Source organism: Schistocerca cancellata, chromosome 5 (genome assembly GCF_023864275.1).
Source record: "Schistocerca cancellata isolate TAMUIC-IGC-003103 chromosome 5, iqSchCanc2.1, whole genome shotgun sequence".
Lineage (NCBI taxonomy): Eukaryota > Metazoa > Arthropoda > Insecta > Orthoptera > Acrididae > Schistocerca > Schistocerca cancellata.
The window spans coordinates 732,389,636-732,407,767 of record NC_064630.1 but is presented as its reverse complement, the minus strand read 5'-3'; the positions used below and the strand labels follow the sequence as shown (position 1 = coordinate 732,407,767).

Genomic DNA, 18,132 nt, shown 5'->3' with positions numbered 1-18,132 from the left:
GATTACAAAAGAACTTTTTACTTATCTTGATTATCTCGTTGTAGGTGGCTGTCTTATCCAGGAGTATTTTCTTGAGCTGAAAATTTCGATTTCTGAGGTTCGTGTTGACAGAATAACTATTGAAGGGTTGCCTGTTGGTATGAATATCCTTTATTTTATCCCATTCTTCTAAATCACACTGACTTTACAATTTCCACGTTCATAAAACCAATAAATACATTATTGTTGACAAGTTTAGCAAAATATGTGCTTTTGCATCAGAGACATGTCCACACTCCTTACATTCTGCGATACTCGACAATTTCCAGAGAGTTTACAAAGTGAAAGAGTTTACAAAACAAAAGACGTGTCATCGCTAAAATATCATTATTTCATAAATTAATCCAGAAATGGATTTAATTATTAGTGTTAGATTGTGCAATTAATTATGTGAATTTTAAATTCGCCACAAATTTTGTAATTTCAAAAATTTTTAAAAGAGTAATTTTAACTGTTAGTACATATCGATTGTAACACATTTCTTTTTTGTACATTTTAGCCTGAAATATAATACATAGTATACAGAATCATATGAAGTCTTTTTAGTGAAACAGCTGAGAATTTTAACCTATGCGAGATTCGAGATTATACATGGTATCAGTTTAAAAAAAGGTTATGTTTGAGGATGATGATGATTTATGACATTGGCCAACCCGCTGTTATCCAGAATCAGGGTAACGAATAAATTTTACAGCAGATGCTGCTCCGCTGTTGCAGACGTGAGCGCCGAGCAGGCGCTGGTGTCGCGGCTGGCGGAGCTGCAGGCGCGGCTGCAGCACCTGGAGTCGCAGCACCGGGCGCGGCAGGAGGAGGTGCGCGCGCTGGCGCAGCCGCTGGCAGCGCTGCTGGACGCTGGCGCCAGCGCGAACGCCAGCGGTGGCGGCGGCTCGGGGCAGGGGCAGGGCCTGGGCGCGCTGGCGGCGCCGGAGCTGCGCGCGCTGCTGTCGGGCGCGGGCAACGCCAGCTCCGCGGCCGGCCAGGGCGCCGGGCCGCCGCTGCGCCTGCCCTCCGCGTTCCACTTCCTGCCGCACCTGCTCGACGCCGCCGGCTCTCTACGGCCCGCCTATTGCCTCTCCAAGGGCCGCGTCGGCGGTGAGTCCACTCTCCCGTCTGTCTGTCTACCTACCTACCTACCCAGGGTGTATCCTACACGCAGTTCAGAACTTGTGAGGGGTGTCCCACGAGCATATGCCTAACATATGACGACGAGCAGACAGAAGAAGTGGACAGTGTTAAATTCTTGGGATTACAGCTTGATAATAAATTCAACCGGGAAAACCACTCCACAGAACTGCTGAGGCGTCTTAACAAATCTCTATTTGCAATGTGAATTGTCAGACATAGGGGATATAAAAATGAAAACGCTGGCATACTGTGCTTACTTTCATTCCATAATGTCATATGGGATTATTTTTTTTTTTGGGGGGGGGGGGGTAATTCATCAAGCCAAGCTAGTTTTCCGGGCACAAAAACGTGCAGTAAGAGTTATATGTGGTGTGAACTCAAGAACATCCTGCAGAAGTCCATTTAGGAAACTAGGGATACTAACTACTGCTTCCCAATATATTTATTCCTTAATGAAATTTGTCATTAAAAATATATCACTTTTTCAAACCTACAGCTCAATTCATGGAATCAGTACTAGAAATAAGAATAATCTTCACAAGGATTTAAAGTCACTTAGTCTTGTACAAAAAGGTGTGCATTATTCAGGAACACACATTTTCAATAACTTGCCAGCAGCCATAAAAAGCTAAACAACCAATGAAATTCAGTTTAAGAGAAGCCTAAACGATTAATTGGTGGCCAACTCCTTCTACTCCATTAGTGAATTTCTCAGTAGAACCAACTGATTTGTGTGTGTGTGTGTGTGTGTGTGTGTGTGTGTGTGTGTAAGTACAATATAACTTCTGCACCATTTCAGTGCAGCAATGTGTTCCTTGTAAATAAGTATTATAGTAGTTGTATTACACGTTTATTACCTAATAAATATTTTTTTTTTAAATTCAGTGCATTAGTATTTGTAAAATGATTCTTTCATATAATGTTCATTAAAAAATGAGGATCATTCCACTTAGGACCTGTGGAATGGTACATTAGCTTATTTGTTTGAGTTGTAAATATTTGTCATATATTGTTGTTTTTCTGACGTTCTACATCCTGGAGGACCTCCTCACTACAGATCAATTGGAACGAAAGTAAATCTAATGTAAGTCATGGCATAAATGCATACGGTACACGTTACCAGAAGCAGAAAAAGGTCTCGGATAAACGTAAATCCTATGACGAACCATTTGGGAGACAATTGAAACTTTATGGGTACCAAGCACCACTAATTGAATTCTGTGTAAACGCCGTCACAGTTAGGAAAATCAGCACCACTGTACAACATTAAGAAAAGATATTACTGTGCATGCAAACTAAGTTGACACTCGATGAGGTTGCCGTTGGGAGGGATGTAGATGGGAAATGCTTTTAATGTCGCTTGTATCAGCCACTGCGGCGAATGTCAACTTAGTTTCCATGTATAGTAGAGGTACTTTGGTAGATTTACTGATTTTCTGAATAAACACAACAGTTTCCTGAAATACTCGTAGTTAAAGGTGGTGATCAAAGTGTCGTCCTCGTATCCAGATACAGGCCTGTAACCCTGTAATGAGTTTCGAATTGTCTCAAACCTGTTTGGCTCATTTCAAAATATTTAACAAGCACTGACAGGTCTCTGTTCAAATTCTTCAACTGCATTAATCAGGGTGGCGCACCTCTAAGGCCGCCTCAAACAAACAAATCCATGCAGTTCAGGTCCTCCTTAATCAATCCATGCTTGGCCGTATCAGTGTCTTTCATGTCATCCCTCCGTAGCATCGAAGTGAGTCGATGCTCCATCAGTAGTGTGCCGCATCCTCTGGTATTGCTCTAAGGGAACATCATCTAGCAATTCTGCAACACGATGTCACAGACTGAAGGCATTTCCATTTGTTGAGTTTGGTAACTTTTACAGCCCACTAAGATGATCACCTACTACCCCCCCCAACCACACATTCATTGAGAAATTTTGCTGGTGTGAAGACACATGAAAACCATGTGGGTTGGAGGCTAAAGACTCCAAATATGAGACTTGGGTTAATTAACCATGCCATCACAAGTGAACCCTACTTCATCTGTAAATAAAATGTTGTTGTAAAATGCAGGGTTGTCCACAGCTTGTTACTGTATCCACTGACAGGATGTTAGTCAGTACTAAAGTCCACCCCCCACTAAACACTGAACTCACTGGAGGTGATACAGAGTGAGGCATCATTCTCCAATCAAAATTGTGGCTCATTCCAGGAATTTGTGCAGCAAGTCTCCTTTTCAAGATTCTTGGAGTGTTACACTGTTTCCACCACCACAGTTTCTGGCACAGGTGTAATTTGTCCATGTCTACCCACTCCAAGTTTTGTCAGAGATGTTGATGTACTCCTGCAAATGTTTCACTCTCACAGTGCCTTCGGTCAGGGTATGCCTCTTGGACCAAGCACACAGCCTCCCGTGCATTGCCATTAGCCCTACCATACATGAAATGCATGTCTACACAAGCATTATTGTTGTAATGTTTCGTTACCTCCTACACTTGTGCAGCACAACTCATACTCCGCAAACAGCTGACATTAGTGGCATTCTGAATGTGTACTGTGTTGTTGTAACCATTCAGTTGACAATACCATGTCCCAAAAATGTAAACATTGACAACATCACAGACCCACATGTGATATTTGCCCAGAATCACATTAGTAGTAGCTGGTATACTCGTTGCAATTATTTCTCAAATGGTTCGTTTTCCGACCTTGGTTTACTGAAACACATTTGCTTCTATTAATGTATACTTTCAACTGTACATGTTCATGCTATTAATTATATTACACCCGGTATATTCTGCAAGACTTACTATAGTGCACGGTGGACACACTTTGTACCAATATTTTCAACTCTGTCCCACTCATTTCTGTATTCAGTGAGATGGAAAAATTACTGTCTATATGCCTACGTATGCACCCTAACCTTCCGTAGCTTCAGCATTGTTTGGTTATGAAGCACTACAGTGTGGACACTGTAGTGTGAAAGTCTGAATAAACAGAACTTACACGATGAATGAGCCAAAACTTTCTGACCACTTCTCTCTGCGATATTGTCGGTTGCCGGTCTTGTGGACATGCGATACTGCAAGGAAAGTATATAAGCAGACAAATGGGGAATAATTCTAACCTCAGTATGCTCTGCAAAGAGGGAAATCTACTGACATAAACAACTTTCACATATCACAGATAATGTAACTGGACAGATAGAAAAAATTTACTCACCAAGCGGCAGCAGTAGAAAACGCACAAAAAGCTATTGAAATCTGCAAGCTCCAGGAGTCAATGGCTCCTTCCACTTCCAGTAGGGTTGAAGGAGAAGGAAGAGGGGAGAAGGAAAAGGACTAGTGAGGTTTATGAAATGAAATGGGGTGATTTGGGAAAGTCACCCAGAACCCCAGGTCAAACAAGACTTACTGAACTGGATGATGAAGAAACACTAGAAACAAGCAGTCTTGGAAACTGCAAATTTGATCAAATTTTTGTGTGCTACTGTTGTGAGCATATTCAGAGGAGGGTGATATAAGTATCTGACAAGGTGTTGGACATCCACAGCTCATCACAGAATATGTACTTGGGAGGTGTGCATGCTCTCTAAAGTGGGAGGGGGAGCAATCTGATGACATGGAACAGTACTGGTGCAAGCGCAAATCTTTCAAAGCACACCATTCAGCACACATTGTTGCCTAAGTGTTTCCATATTGGCCCAATGACATGATAATTTATGATTCTAGTGGGCATCAGAGATCAGAGCTGGATCACTTATCAATGTAAAGCCCTCACCTGGTTGGATGACTACAGATCCTTGTTACACCACATCAGTAGTCATTTCTGGTTAGGCTGTCATCCTTGCGAACAGCTGTCAAAACGTGCACCATGCAACAGATGCAGGCTGATGGGACCAGTATTATTCTATGGGGGCACTCATCTGGGCTTCCATGGGACCTATGACAGTAATTCAAGACATCAGTACAGTTGTGAATTATGCACATATTATTGCTGACCGCCTGCATCTTTCCCAATTACGGCAATGCCATCTTCTACCAGGATAACTGTCCATGTCACAAGGTAATGATAGTGTGGTTTGAGAATCATGATAGTGTACTCATACTGTCTTTGTCACCAATTTCGCCTGATCTGAACTCAGTGGAACACACTTGGGACACTATCAGGCTATTGGCCGGTAATTTATGGAAATTGCGTAGTCTGTGATAAGACATTGGTGCCGCATACCTCCAGAAGCTTAACAAGGACTTGTCGAATCAATGCCACGGCAGAATGGCTGCTGTATTGAGTTCCACAAGGGGACTGACACTGTGTTTAGCCAGTGATAAAATGTTCTGGCTCACTGTAAATTGCCGTGGCAAGAGGAGCAACACAGGGAGCAAGCTATAACTCCCCCTCACAAGCTTGGGAACCTACACCCGAGATTTATGCTCTTGCAACAGCAGAGCTGACACATGGTGACAGTGACTGATGTTAAATTTTCTGGTGATAGGAGTCATCCCTAGACCTAGATATCATTTTCAGAAAGGGAAACAATGTGCAACATTTGACAAAAAGCAAACAGAAACACACATAGCATTCAGTAATGGCTACCTCCCTCAATTGCTTGCTGTGTGGTGACAGTGCTACAAAGAAGGTAATGTAGGCCTGAACTGTACTGGCATCTTATGCAAGCCCTCTCCACAACACTCCCACCCAAAACTGCCACATTAAAGTATCCACACAACAGCAGCAGCCACATTAGAAGATTAAATTGTAATTAAAGTCATCATATTACTCAAACAACTATCCTTTTTAATATACAGACCAATCACCACAGATTGTGTAAAGTTTGCTTTATGTGATTAGTTTCATTTGTCAACCAACAGCATCCTTGTATATTCATTCCTCTGGTGGGAACATGTTAGAGGTTTAAAGCACTGCTTGCCGCCATCAACACCACACAGTGCTGTGAATTGTCTCTGCAGTGCTTTTTGTAAGCTCATTAGCCATGTGTGTGATGCAAAGCACCTTGTCGTGCTGTTTGAAGCAAGTCCTACAATCTCTAATGTAAAGAAATTCTATTGAATAGCCAGATGAGTTCATCAATAAAATATTTTCTTTGTTGTCTGCAGGGACAGCATGTTGGGCACCAGAACTGTGTCCACTGTTCATTACCTGAGCCCCTGTGAACAGTGGAAACAATCATTTTTTATCCAATCTAATGGAAGGAAAAACCACTACTTAGTACATGATGGAGCCTGCTTATTACTGTTCTTCATCCCTTCCTTTCTGATCTCACTTGTGTATGGAGTGATAGGAAGATGATGACTATCGTGATTAAGAAGGCACACAAATCTCTCTTAAGTGTGCTTCATAAAAGGAAGTAGGTAGTCTGTTCAGTCTTTTGCAAAACCTGAGAGGCAAACTTCTTGAGCAGGCACAATAAAAAGTAGTCATACCCAGCATTTGTTGTTAAATGTATAGAAGATACACCATACCTGATAAGGTACCACCTTTACGTATCTGTTTTGCCTTAAGTTTCAGCATGGTCATTACAATTTTTTAAGAGGCTTAATAGCAATATTAAATGTCTTGTAGAAACAGCCACAGAAACAGTACAGCAAGTCAGCAACCTCCTTAAATCTAAGAAAATGAAGGACTTAACCCATTCTGGCTGAATTTCAACACAATTAAAGTTGATATGAAGGTGTGATGTTGCAGAGTGACAAAGGGAATGCCTTTTCACACCAAAAATTCCATGATGGAAGTGTGCATCTGATGTGGGGTATTGTCGTGACGTGTCATCCACTTGTCTTCAATGTACTGTCTCACTCGAGTCAATCTTTTTGTGAACAGTTTGTCCTGGAGGACAAATTCCTTATGCATGATACATCGACTGTCAAAAAAGCAAATCGGCATTGTTTTGATCTTTGATTTCCTCATTCAAGCTTTTTCAGTCAAGGGGGAGATGTCAAGGAGTGCCACTCCACACTTTGCCACTTTCTCAGGATTGTACACAAAAAGCTAGGGTTCATCGCTTGTGATCACACAATTGAACCAATTGTGATCATTGTTAGTCCTCTCAAGATGATCAACACTGAAGTTTCTTTGATTGCACTTCTGCTCAATTGTGAGGTTTCTTGGCACCATTTTGGCACATACCTTTCACATGTTCAAATCTTCAGCCCAAAATTTGATATATGGTAAAAGTGTAAAAGTTTAACAGCTCTCTCATCATCATTAGTGTTAAATGTTGGTCTATTTGATGTTTTCATCAGTTTTTGAAGCTGAAGGTCTCTCTGAGCAAGGTTCATTTTAGCATGTTCTTGGGTTTCCAAAAGTAATTTGTGCCAGTGAAATACTTGTGCTCTTGAAAAGGAATATTTCCGTCAGGTGTGTTTCACCTTTTCAGAGGCCACACTCGTGGATTCCCCAAGTTTAACACAAAACTTGATGGCATAACATTGCTCTGAATTCCACTGTTCCATTTGCATAAGACCCAACAAAAACACTCTCAGAAATTGCGTGGTGGCTGTATGGAGCTGAAACCCAGACTGGGCAGCTGGCAGGAATGAACATATTGGTCTACACAGGTAGTAGGACAACAGTGTTGTCAGCCTCATTAATTTTCTCACGCATCTTGTAAATCACAATGTGTCCTGTAAGTCATGAAAATGTCTTTGTACTTTATAAGTCAAGTTCTGTGTCTAGACAATATCTGAAATTGGTATTTTTAACCTCTTTAGCAATTAATGACTTGAATATAATAATGCATTAAATGTTTTGACTCCACATCCACATACTTTCTGACAATAATGGATCTATTGAATGTGTGTCACAATAAATAAAATATAAATAAGTACATACATACAATAGAAATAACAAGCAAACCATCTTCATCTGTTGTAAGAATAGCAGGCCAACAAGTAACACATGATGATGATGATGATGATGATGATGATGATGATGATGATGATGATGATGATGATGATGATGATGATGATGATGATGACGATGACAGATTCACATTGAATGAACCTTAAAGTCCTCTTTTTCTACACTTTCTTATTAATGTTCTCCAACCCATAGCAGCAAAATGAGACAAGTGTCACTAGAGGATAAATTGTGCAATAAATGTCACTGTTAAAGGGCTCTAATACTACAGTGGAACATAAATGGAGTCAAATCACTTATGGAGCAATTGAAAAAGTAGGCTCAAAGAAGTCCCCTGTGTTTGTGCTTGCAAAACAAACACGTTGAATCCATTGAAGCCCCTGTGTTTATGGAATTAAGCTACCACTGAAAAGATGACTTTGTGTACATAGTAAAGGGTATTGTGTGTCTCTGTTTGAATGATACATACACTCCACTCCTGCCAGTCTGACAGCTATTAAGGCAGCTATCGTGAAAGTGTTATTTCCATGTAATGTTGTAGTATGGCAGCAAACAGACCTCTAAATAGAGACTCTCTCTATGATCTTATTTATCAATTCCCTCAACTCTTCATAATTTCAGGGGACATTAATTCATACAGTGTCCTATAGGGATCTACATAAACCACTCCATCAGTCATGGTGATGGGGTCATTGTGTTAGAAGTGATATTTCTTCTAAGCATCAGCAGGGTGTATACGACCCGGGACAACCGGGAATTCCGGGAAAAACCCGGGAATTTTTTCATCCGGGAGAAAACCGGGAAAAACCCGGGAATTTTTCGGAATTCCGGGAATTTTTCATTGTTTTAGCTTTCAGTTACATTTTTGTAGTTTTGACTGCAGAATTGATTCTCTAGCAAAGAATGTTATTGTATCCTGCTACTGGGCAGCAATAAAATATAAACGAGAGGGAAAAAAATAAAACTGTAGTGGCAAAGGAAATGTGCATTTTACGACAACAAAACACCGTGCACGCACAAGCGTCTACAGATAGCAAAAATATGTTAAAGGCCGTAGGGCGCAGACTGTAATTCTTCGTAACAATAAACTGCTTGCTATGAGCATGACGTCACAACTGTTCACATTAGGTTCGTTCGACCAGTTGCCAGCGGTCTGTTGCGCATGCGCATTTGACTCGCGTATAAGCAGTACCTTCTCTCGCTTCCCGCTTCTTGTAGTTTGGCTGTTAGCTGCATCGGTAGTAGCAGCAAGCAGCCAGATGCAAACGAGAAAAATTTTTCTCGCGCGCCCTAGCTGCCAGATTCGCGCTTGCACAGAGTTGTCTGAGTTGTAGTGGGGAGGGCGTTAGTCTCCACGTGACCCGTGTTTACGTTAAGTGATTTCGCTGCTTCTCTTCGTGTACAGCTCCCACGTCAAATGAAAACAAAACGGGTTTCTGTGGCCGGGAGCTATCAAGTGAATTAAAATGCATTCACATAATTACAGAGGGCAAAAATATATTATTAATTCCAGTTTCTGATTTTATTTTCTTTCCAAGTTAGTAGCAGTCAAGCATTAATCGCCTTGCAGAAGAATGAAGTTATTTTTGCAAGTTTGCTAAAGAAATTCCGCTGAGGCAATCATTTTATTTGAAACGAAGTGTTTCATTTAACAATTTTGGGTACTTCCAACTGTTCGGTGAATTTCAAGTGCACGTTATCATCTTCTGCCATGTATGGCATAATGCCATAATAAAGAACCAAATATGAGATCGTAGAGTACTGGTACTCCAAGAAAATTTACATCCCAAAAACCACACTGAAAAGCTTAATATCAGATGGGACCTACTTCATTGTGAATCTGGAAAAAACCAATGGGCACTTCAAGCCGAATTATGCATTTTAGTATGATTCACGAAATTTTGATGCCTTTTGGAGTATTCTCTGATGCCCTGTTTCTTTTATGGTGTAGTGTAAGCTCTCTTAGTGCTTTATACACACGAACATGCGGGCTTCCTACACCACTGCAGTTGCACACGTACAATAATTCGTTTTTGGCGCTCTCTGGCAACTGGTAAATCTAACCTATAACTAACAGTATTGCGAACGGTGGTTAGAAAAGCGTTACTTTCAAAGTAAATTTCTTTTTACGCAAGATGAATTATGTTACGTGTGTGAAAGTGGGATGGATATCTAAATCACAGAGCGTTCGAAACTGAACAGTTTGAGGACCAGCCACTTCAAGAATTTCGAGCTGAGGCATTTATGTCACAATTTTAAATTTACTGGCACATTTGTGTGATGTATCTTAAAGTATATCACACCAAAAAATGACCAATATTACACGTGAAAGCTTAGCTTTTCTTGTAGATATACGGTACTGTGTACATTAATGTAAACCGTTAACTTTTCCTCTTGTGTGTTCGCGCTATGTAACCAGTAATCTTGCTAGTGGCTGACTATAACACGTGCCCTATGCTCTGAATAGCTGCTGTCATCGGCTGGCGAGATCTCGTGGCTTGAGATATGACTCGCTTACAAAAGAACATCACAACCTCGGTTGCAACGCTCCGGAAACTAACAAGCTGTGTTTGGTGCAATTCGAATTTATACTTTCGTAATACGAAAATATGCTGCGTATATGTTGCTGCAAATCAAAGGTCTTTCCAAAACTTCTCTGCTCCGGCTTTTCTTTTTTTTCCGGGAAGTTCTACGCGATTATATAAAACGTTAACCATTCAAAGGATTGATAAGTCTTACAGTTCCGAGGGAACTTTTTCTGTGCTAAGTGACAGTAGGTCGCCCGGGAAAAAGCATATTTTTTAAACGGGATATCCGGGAGAAATCCGGGAATAATCCGGGAATTTTTTTTCCTTGTCCCTGTATACACCCTGATCAGTCATTCTGTGCCCTCATCTCACTTTCCTGGCCTGCAGTCACATCCTGGTGGATTTGTACTAGAGTGATAGGCCTATCTTCCCATATTTGGATTTCCTTCTCAGACAGAACTGTCCTCAAAAGGAAGCTTCAATGATGAATGCTCAGTGTAGAAAACTACATGTCCTACCAACACCATCTTGAACACAGAGACTTTATTAAAATTGACTTTTCCCAGGACTGAGGGATTCGCATAACAATTCTAATCTGTGATGCAGCTTACACATCCATCCTAACATCCTCTGGCTGCATGCCCATGGTGGAATGAAAAGGATTGCTTGGGAACTGAGAGCAGGCAGTTAATACTTATTGCATTAGTCAGTATATTGAGTGAGTGTGTGTGTGTGTGTGTGTGTGTGTGTGTGTGTGTTTGTTTGTTTGTTTAATTTTAAATTGGCAGCTAAATTAAATTCAGTTCTGCATCTGTATATGCAGTGTCAATGGTTATGGGAGTTCCGACTGTGCGGCGTCAGGTGCAGAGCTACCTGCTGGCCACGCTGAAGAACCTGGTGGACAGCTTGAGCCCACAGGAGGCCAACGATAGTCTCATCATTGTCTTTGTTGCTGAGGTATGATATGTGCCAATAATTTGGCAATTAAAATAATTGAGATATTGGCCTTTATGAATTATGAGAAAGCGGAGCACTTTGGAAAATTTCACTGATGATACATCTTGTTTTAAGTCAATAGAAACCATCTTGACACAGTGTTTCTTTGAAATGCCAGCATGCTGTTCTTGCGCACTAGAATTCCAGAACGAAACAGACAAATAGCATTCTGATCTGTCATGTAAGATGTCCATCAGAATACGCTATCTGATCAAAAGAATTCAGATCCCCATTACTGAGTACTACCTTTTTCTTTTATTTTTTTTTCTTAGAGCCAAATAAGTATAATGATTTAGATTTAAATTAAATATTTCATCTCCCTGCAGTTGTCAAATGTTGACAAAGATGCCAAACAGTTAGATTTTGTTATTATCAGAAAAAAATATTAGCAACATAACAAATTACCTGATGTTTAGATGTACTTTGAGGGAAGATCACTGGAAAGAGATGTGTGAAGCAGCATTGATAAAAAAATTGCTTGTCCTTAAAAATAAATCTGCAGTACTCAGTCCTATTTTAATCAGGAGCAAAGGAGGACAAAATTTAATGAAAGCTGGGACAAGAAATGGATAATTCTCGTGCTGGAAAGTGAGACCTGGAACTTACTCAGAAGACAAACTGTAATCAGTGCCACAAGTAGTCATTAATCATTCTGCATGTTATAAAACCAAAGCTCTCAAAGAATAATGTTAAATTGGAAACAACATTAAGTTATGAACAAAAGACTATAATTTTGCCTTAAGATACTCAGTAATAGCTATAGCAGAAAGGATGATGGCATGGAAACTGTTGGCTGCCAAATTCGACATGTGCTGCTGACAGTGGCAACAGACTTTGCGCAACCGAAACTGTTAAAAACACAATTCGTAAGGTGAACAGAAGCCATATGTTGTTAAAAAATGTTAATGCTTCTGGTAATATTTCAGATAATGACTCCAGTAGAATATTTAAAAAAATTGTGGCATAACTTTTTGATTATACCTTTCAATTTGGTTTTTGTAATGGATCCTTTTCTGATTGCCTTACCACAGTTGAATGTGTTCATGTAGGTCAAGAACAAAAAAAATTGTAGGTATTTTGTGAGCTAGCAAATCCTTTGATTGGGTAGACAACATAATTATATTTTAGAACCAAAAATGTTAGTGTATCAATGGCATTTCTGTGGTATGATGAAATATTACATTCGTAACAGAAAGCAGAAAATCACACGGGTAAACCAATTAAACTAAATTATTATAATTAGAAAGAAAATGCTTGTTTGCATGTACATCAAGCAACAGGTGTTGTCTTATTATTTACTACAATTTGTATAGAGCTGTTGTGGAAAACAGCCACCAGTCTTGTTTATCAAACTAAGTTCAACGTAAATAAAAATAAAATAATTTTTGACAGCCATAAGTATAAATGACCATGTTAGTTAGAAAGGTCTCTTTTCACTGACCAGATTATTTCGAATGCTTAAAATCTGTTAGTCAGAGAACTATTATCTTGGGCAGTACAGCTGAAGTAAAGAAAGATAAATCTGAAAAAAAAAGAGTTGTTAAAATTCTATGTTAAGTGGATAACTACATTTGTACTCCCTTTCCAGTATGTTCATTCCTCAATGGTGTCATGTCAAACCACACTAAAAGCATCCAGTCAGCTACTCTCCAGTTTGTGTCATTTGTCCCATCAGATGCATGGCATTTTCTGCTGCTGTAAGCAGTGGGCTTTTCAGATGTACTGGGATCACTGTTCATTGTATACAGTTTCCCTCAGAATGTTCATAAACTGGTTGAGTTGGATGTATATTCCCTAATGTCAGAAATTCCTATTAGGCCTGAAACTGATGATCATAGACAAGATGTAGCTCTGGCTGTTCTTGATCAGAATATTTTTAAAAATATTGTTGTTAAACCATGTTACATTGCTGAAAGTGGTACAGAATTCCTTATATTCAAGTTAGACAGCCTGTTACGATACAACAATAAATTAGGCAATGTCATTCACTTGTTACTGGACTGGTGCTCCCATTCCCTTTGTTTAAATTGCAACACTAGTTGATATTTGATACACGTTAAGCGTTCAGCAACGACACAGACTTTGGGCTGGCTGAAGTTATGCGAAGAATGATCCCGGTGAAATGCTGCAAGTCTGTGAATAAGTCCATCATACTGCTAAGAGAAATCCAGCTGGAGTAAAACACCAAACATAATCAAAGCTCGCAGAGTATGTTGCAAGTGTGTAGACTGCACACAACACTTGCTTGTTGTTGCTGTGCAGGCAGTTTTACTCTGCTCCAGATACATTTGGATCATGCCACATAATGTGACTTCACTGGTTACATCCTGCTTACTGTCCAGTGTGCACATGTGGCACCACTGATTATGGGACTGAATAAATAGTTTTGCTAATTGAGCTGCTGACTGCAGCAGATATGATCATGAGCGTGTCCAAACTTGATAGCTCCTATATATCATTCTGCCATGTCTCCAGGGTGACCCAGCTTACTGTGCCGAGTAATGAGCGACTGACACTTCCACACCGTTTCACTGCCATAACATAAATAAGTGTGGGGTCACACGATTTTCTTCTACCAGTTCTGTACCATCTACACTGGTCCAAAGTGACCAGAGCATTCATTCTTTTAAGGTGTAACTAATATTTTGTCTGTTGAGCTTACTTTCCTTTCTTCTGAATCACGGCAGTTCCCTGGGTGTCCATTTGATGTTCATTAGGAACATTTTTCCACTAAATGAGATCTGAAAGCCCACATTTGTTGCTTCTACATGGAGTTGGTTGATCTGTTGTGTAGCAGTCACTCTTTTGTCAAATGCAGTTTCATGGTAATCTGAGTACAAAGATTTTGTTTGAAGGCTTTGCAGAAATTCTGGTCATTATTGTTCTGAAATATTGCTTGATATGTACCAGCTGATTTTGGTTAAATGAATTCTTACCTAAAGAATCTCATTTAGCCTAAATGTTTTTTTTAAATGCCCAGGAAGACCCTCCTGTTTGAATGATACTTTTTCTTGTTTTAGCTCCACCAGTATTTTCTTCTTTTTTGGTCATATCCATGCATTTTTTTGATCCATCCAAGATATTTTCTAGGCTTTAATTATGAGGTAATGTCCTTAATCATTTCAGCTGTGGTTTCTTTTTTTACCTTAAGTTTTTTAAACTAAAAGTGACTGTTGCTTTCTTGGCATCATATGTTGTGAGATACACATTGCTCATGAAATTTTAATGTTGCTATAAAACATAAGTTTTTTCATCTCAGTATCTGTTAATGTTGAACTATCACTTTTGTTTGTCCACAGACAGATCAAGATTACGTCTTGCAGGTTGTTAGACAACTTGAATCGCAGTAAGTATATTATGTGATTTATACTTTTCAATCTACCTGATAAAAGCAGAATATTGACATAAGTAAAGGGAAGATATTTTGATCTTCTATGTGATTATTTTATTGAACTCCAAACAACTTTTTTATACAAATCATTTTAGTAATTGTAAGATATGAACATGTAATGCTGACATTCACTAAGACATTTATGAAAGGAGGCCTGTAGACATCAGTGCCTGGGCACCAGAAAGTGATTAGAATGTGCATTACCAGCAGATATGCACCAGTGAGGAGACAAGAAGTGATAGTGATAGCGATACCTCGAGGAAATGTGATACCATTTACAATTTATCTTAGTAACTTAGTATTATTAATATTATTAACAAAGACAGTGTGGTACCGGTCATAGTGAAAACTGTAAAATCTCTACATATAGCATGTTCCTATTCAAAGCAGTGGGTATTGTTACTTCCAGGTAAAACTAAAACAGTCTGACATTCAAATCATTAAATTTATTGGTGGCAACAATTTCTACAACACTATGAAAAACATCAGGAGATAATAAATCTATGAAAGTGTCATGGCCTCTTTTTAAACAAATTTGATTTCAAGGTTACAAAACAAAATATATCTGGACAAAATGGAATACTACAGTAAAATCATTTTGAAAGTCATGGTCTTTGTGGCTAAAAATTTATTTTGCGAGACTTCGATTCACATACATTACTGTGTGTTTACACCGCTGGCAAAGCGGCAATGTGAAAGTAGTATTGTTGAAAATATTCTTATTCTTTGTGAGTGCTGCCCAAGAACTTCCAGTGATTTTGGTGGATAACAGATAATGTCAACAGCATTCTGAGAATGTTTGCAAATGACACAGTTAATTGCAGAAAAGTGTTACTGACTGGTACTTTTTAAAATGCAGAATGTAATAGTTGAGATCAGGGCAATAATGTCAAAATACATGAACATGCAAATTTTTTTTTCTGAAACAATGCTTTCAACTTGCTCTTAAACAGATTTCCAGGGAGTCGATTTATGTTACTTGGCTGTGTTACAGAACTGTCTTAAATTTCAACTGGGCTGTAATCTGTAGCTCTTTTGCCACTCAGTAACTACCATAATCACATCTAATTTGTGTACTGTAATTAAGAATATTTTTATTCATTCGGGTTATTTATTTATTTATTTATTTATTTATTTATTTATTTATTCTCTTCTATAAATATAATTGTCTTAAGGACACACAGTGAGTACACAGGCAGTAAATTATACGTGATGCAGCAGTCCCTACAGGAATGGGTTCTGCTTATACATATTACCAATTATTTAAACTGCTACTTCCTAAAGCCTGGATATACTGTCCATGTAGACCATCGGTGCCCCGCCCCAAATTTCTCTCTCATATTGTAAATGTGAGTGGATTAATCCATAGTATATTTAAGGATGTTATATTTGTGAGACTTTTTAGTAAGTAAATGTTGGAACTAATCTTTTTACAAGTTTAGCTGATGTGCTCTTTCCATGCAAAGTGTTAATCACATCGCCTAAAAATTTATTCTTAGTGGACACATTAGCTGTAGGCAGTGATTCTGTATTACTGAGATCATTTATAATCACCAATAACTTCACAACAGCAGTTTTGCCCTCATTTGGTGTAAGTTTGTTTATAATTAGATGTACTGTCATCAGATCAAAGTTTTTTTATTGTTTTGTAATGCTAGCTGTTCACTACTGTGCTACTATACACAGTGCCATTTGATTTCCAGTATTGTCACACCAGACACAGGACGTTAATGGCAAGGGCCTCTGCCATCTTTAATTAAGAACTAATGATTCTAGCACTCAAGAAAAGGTTTGTAGAACTGGCAGTCATCCCTTTTGGGCATAGTACTGAATAAATTGGCTATATGAATGAGTGTTGTAATTCTTAATACTCTTCATAGTAATCCATATAGTATTTTCAGAATATAAATGTGATCTTAGTATGCACATTACTAAGTTTTTGAAGCAGCTGCTATCATATTAGAAGTATCTCAGAACTGTTGGAATAGTTCTCCCACTATTTCCAGACTATGTAATGCCACCAGCATCATAAGAACATTGCTGCAAATTGAACAGTAGTATAATTTTGACAGTAATACAAGAATTAGTAATCACTGATCTTCATAAAGATAAAGTCCTGACAAATTTTCATTGAGTAATTGAGACAAACCACAAATACACACACAAATGGGGCTAATCTGCAGTCTCTACTCAGTTACATGCCAAAATATCCTAATCCATTGATACACACCACACCAGCTCCCAATCATTTCCCACCCAAGTTGTTACCCTTGTGGAAGACCCAGGTTAAATACCTGTCAATTATACCCAGCAAGTACAGCCTACGCGGCCTGTAACAGGCTTACCCTATCCTGTCAGAGGCAGGGCTGTCTGTGAAAGCAGTCGTGTACCACCTTTGCTCAATTTCTCCACAACACTTTATTTGGATATGACCACCAACCAGCTGTCCACCCAAAAGAATGGCCACTGCCAAACTGTGGGCCATCTGGATCCTATGACTAACACCAGTTTCTCAGAATTATATATATGGAAGTTATCCTTGCCGTACACCCTTCAACCCTGTAACTCTCCTAGCCTGCCACACCCTCATCTCCATCTCTGCTCCAGGACTAATATCACTCAGCCTGCACATATCCACACCCTCTTCCCCTCAGTCTCTTTCTCCCTCTGTGTTCTATCTCCCCCTCGAAATCCACTGCTCCAATTGTGCATTGTGCACAACTCTCTCTAGATGATCACTTCCGTTCTCATCTCACTCACTCCATTCAACCTCACAATCACCCCAGTACAGCTACAGTACTGTTAAAATGTAGTCAGATTATTGAATTTGGTAAACAGTTGTTAAATAGCATACATAACTCTCCAGAGTTAATATTTTTATGATTATGAAAACAACTGAGCAGAGAAAAATCTCTGACACAGCTGGGAATCAAACCTGGGTCCCTTAGCATGGCATTCTGTTGTGCTGACCACTCGGTTATTGAGGCAGACAATATTTTGAGCTCCACGTATTTATTGACACAAAGTTTTATTTTGAAGATCAACTTTGTAAACTGCAGGAACCTCAAGATCTGTATGCTGATCAGTAATCTACAAAAATTTCACAAAACTTACTTGTGGCAAAAACCAGCGTGTTACTTTACAAGATGTTATATGGCACAGTAATTGTCATCTGAATACC

At 39.2% G+C, this 18,132-nt stretch overlaps 1 protein-coding gene across 2 annotated transcripts in view; it reads left to right on the top strand.

Moving 5' to 3' along the window:
* The window catches only part of LOC126187538 (alpha-1,3-mannosyl-glycoprotein 4-beta-N-acetylglucosaminyltransferase A), an 875,060-nt gene that overhangs the window by 794,014 nt on the left and 62,914 nt on the right, over positions 1–18,132 (top strand). For both annotated transcript variants that reach the window (XM_049928685.1, XM_049928684.1), the window contains 3 exons: positions 757–1,131; positions 11,388–11,521; positions 14,860–14,906. In XM_049928685.1, the coding sequence (XP_049784642.1) occupies positions 757–1,131; positions 11,388–11,521; positions 14,860–14,906 (556 nt within the window). The remainder of the gene's footprint in view (positions 1–756; positions 1,132–11,387; positions 11,522–14,859; positions 14,907–18,132) is intronic.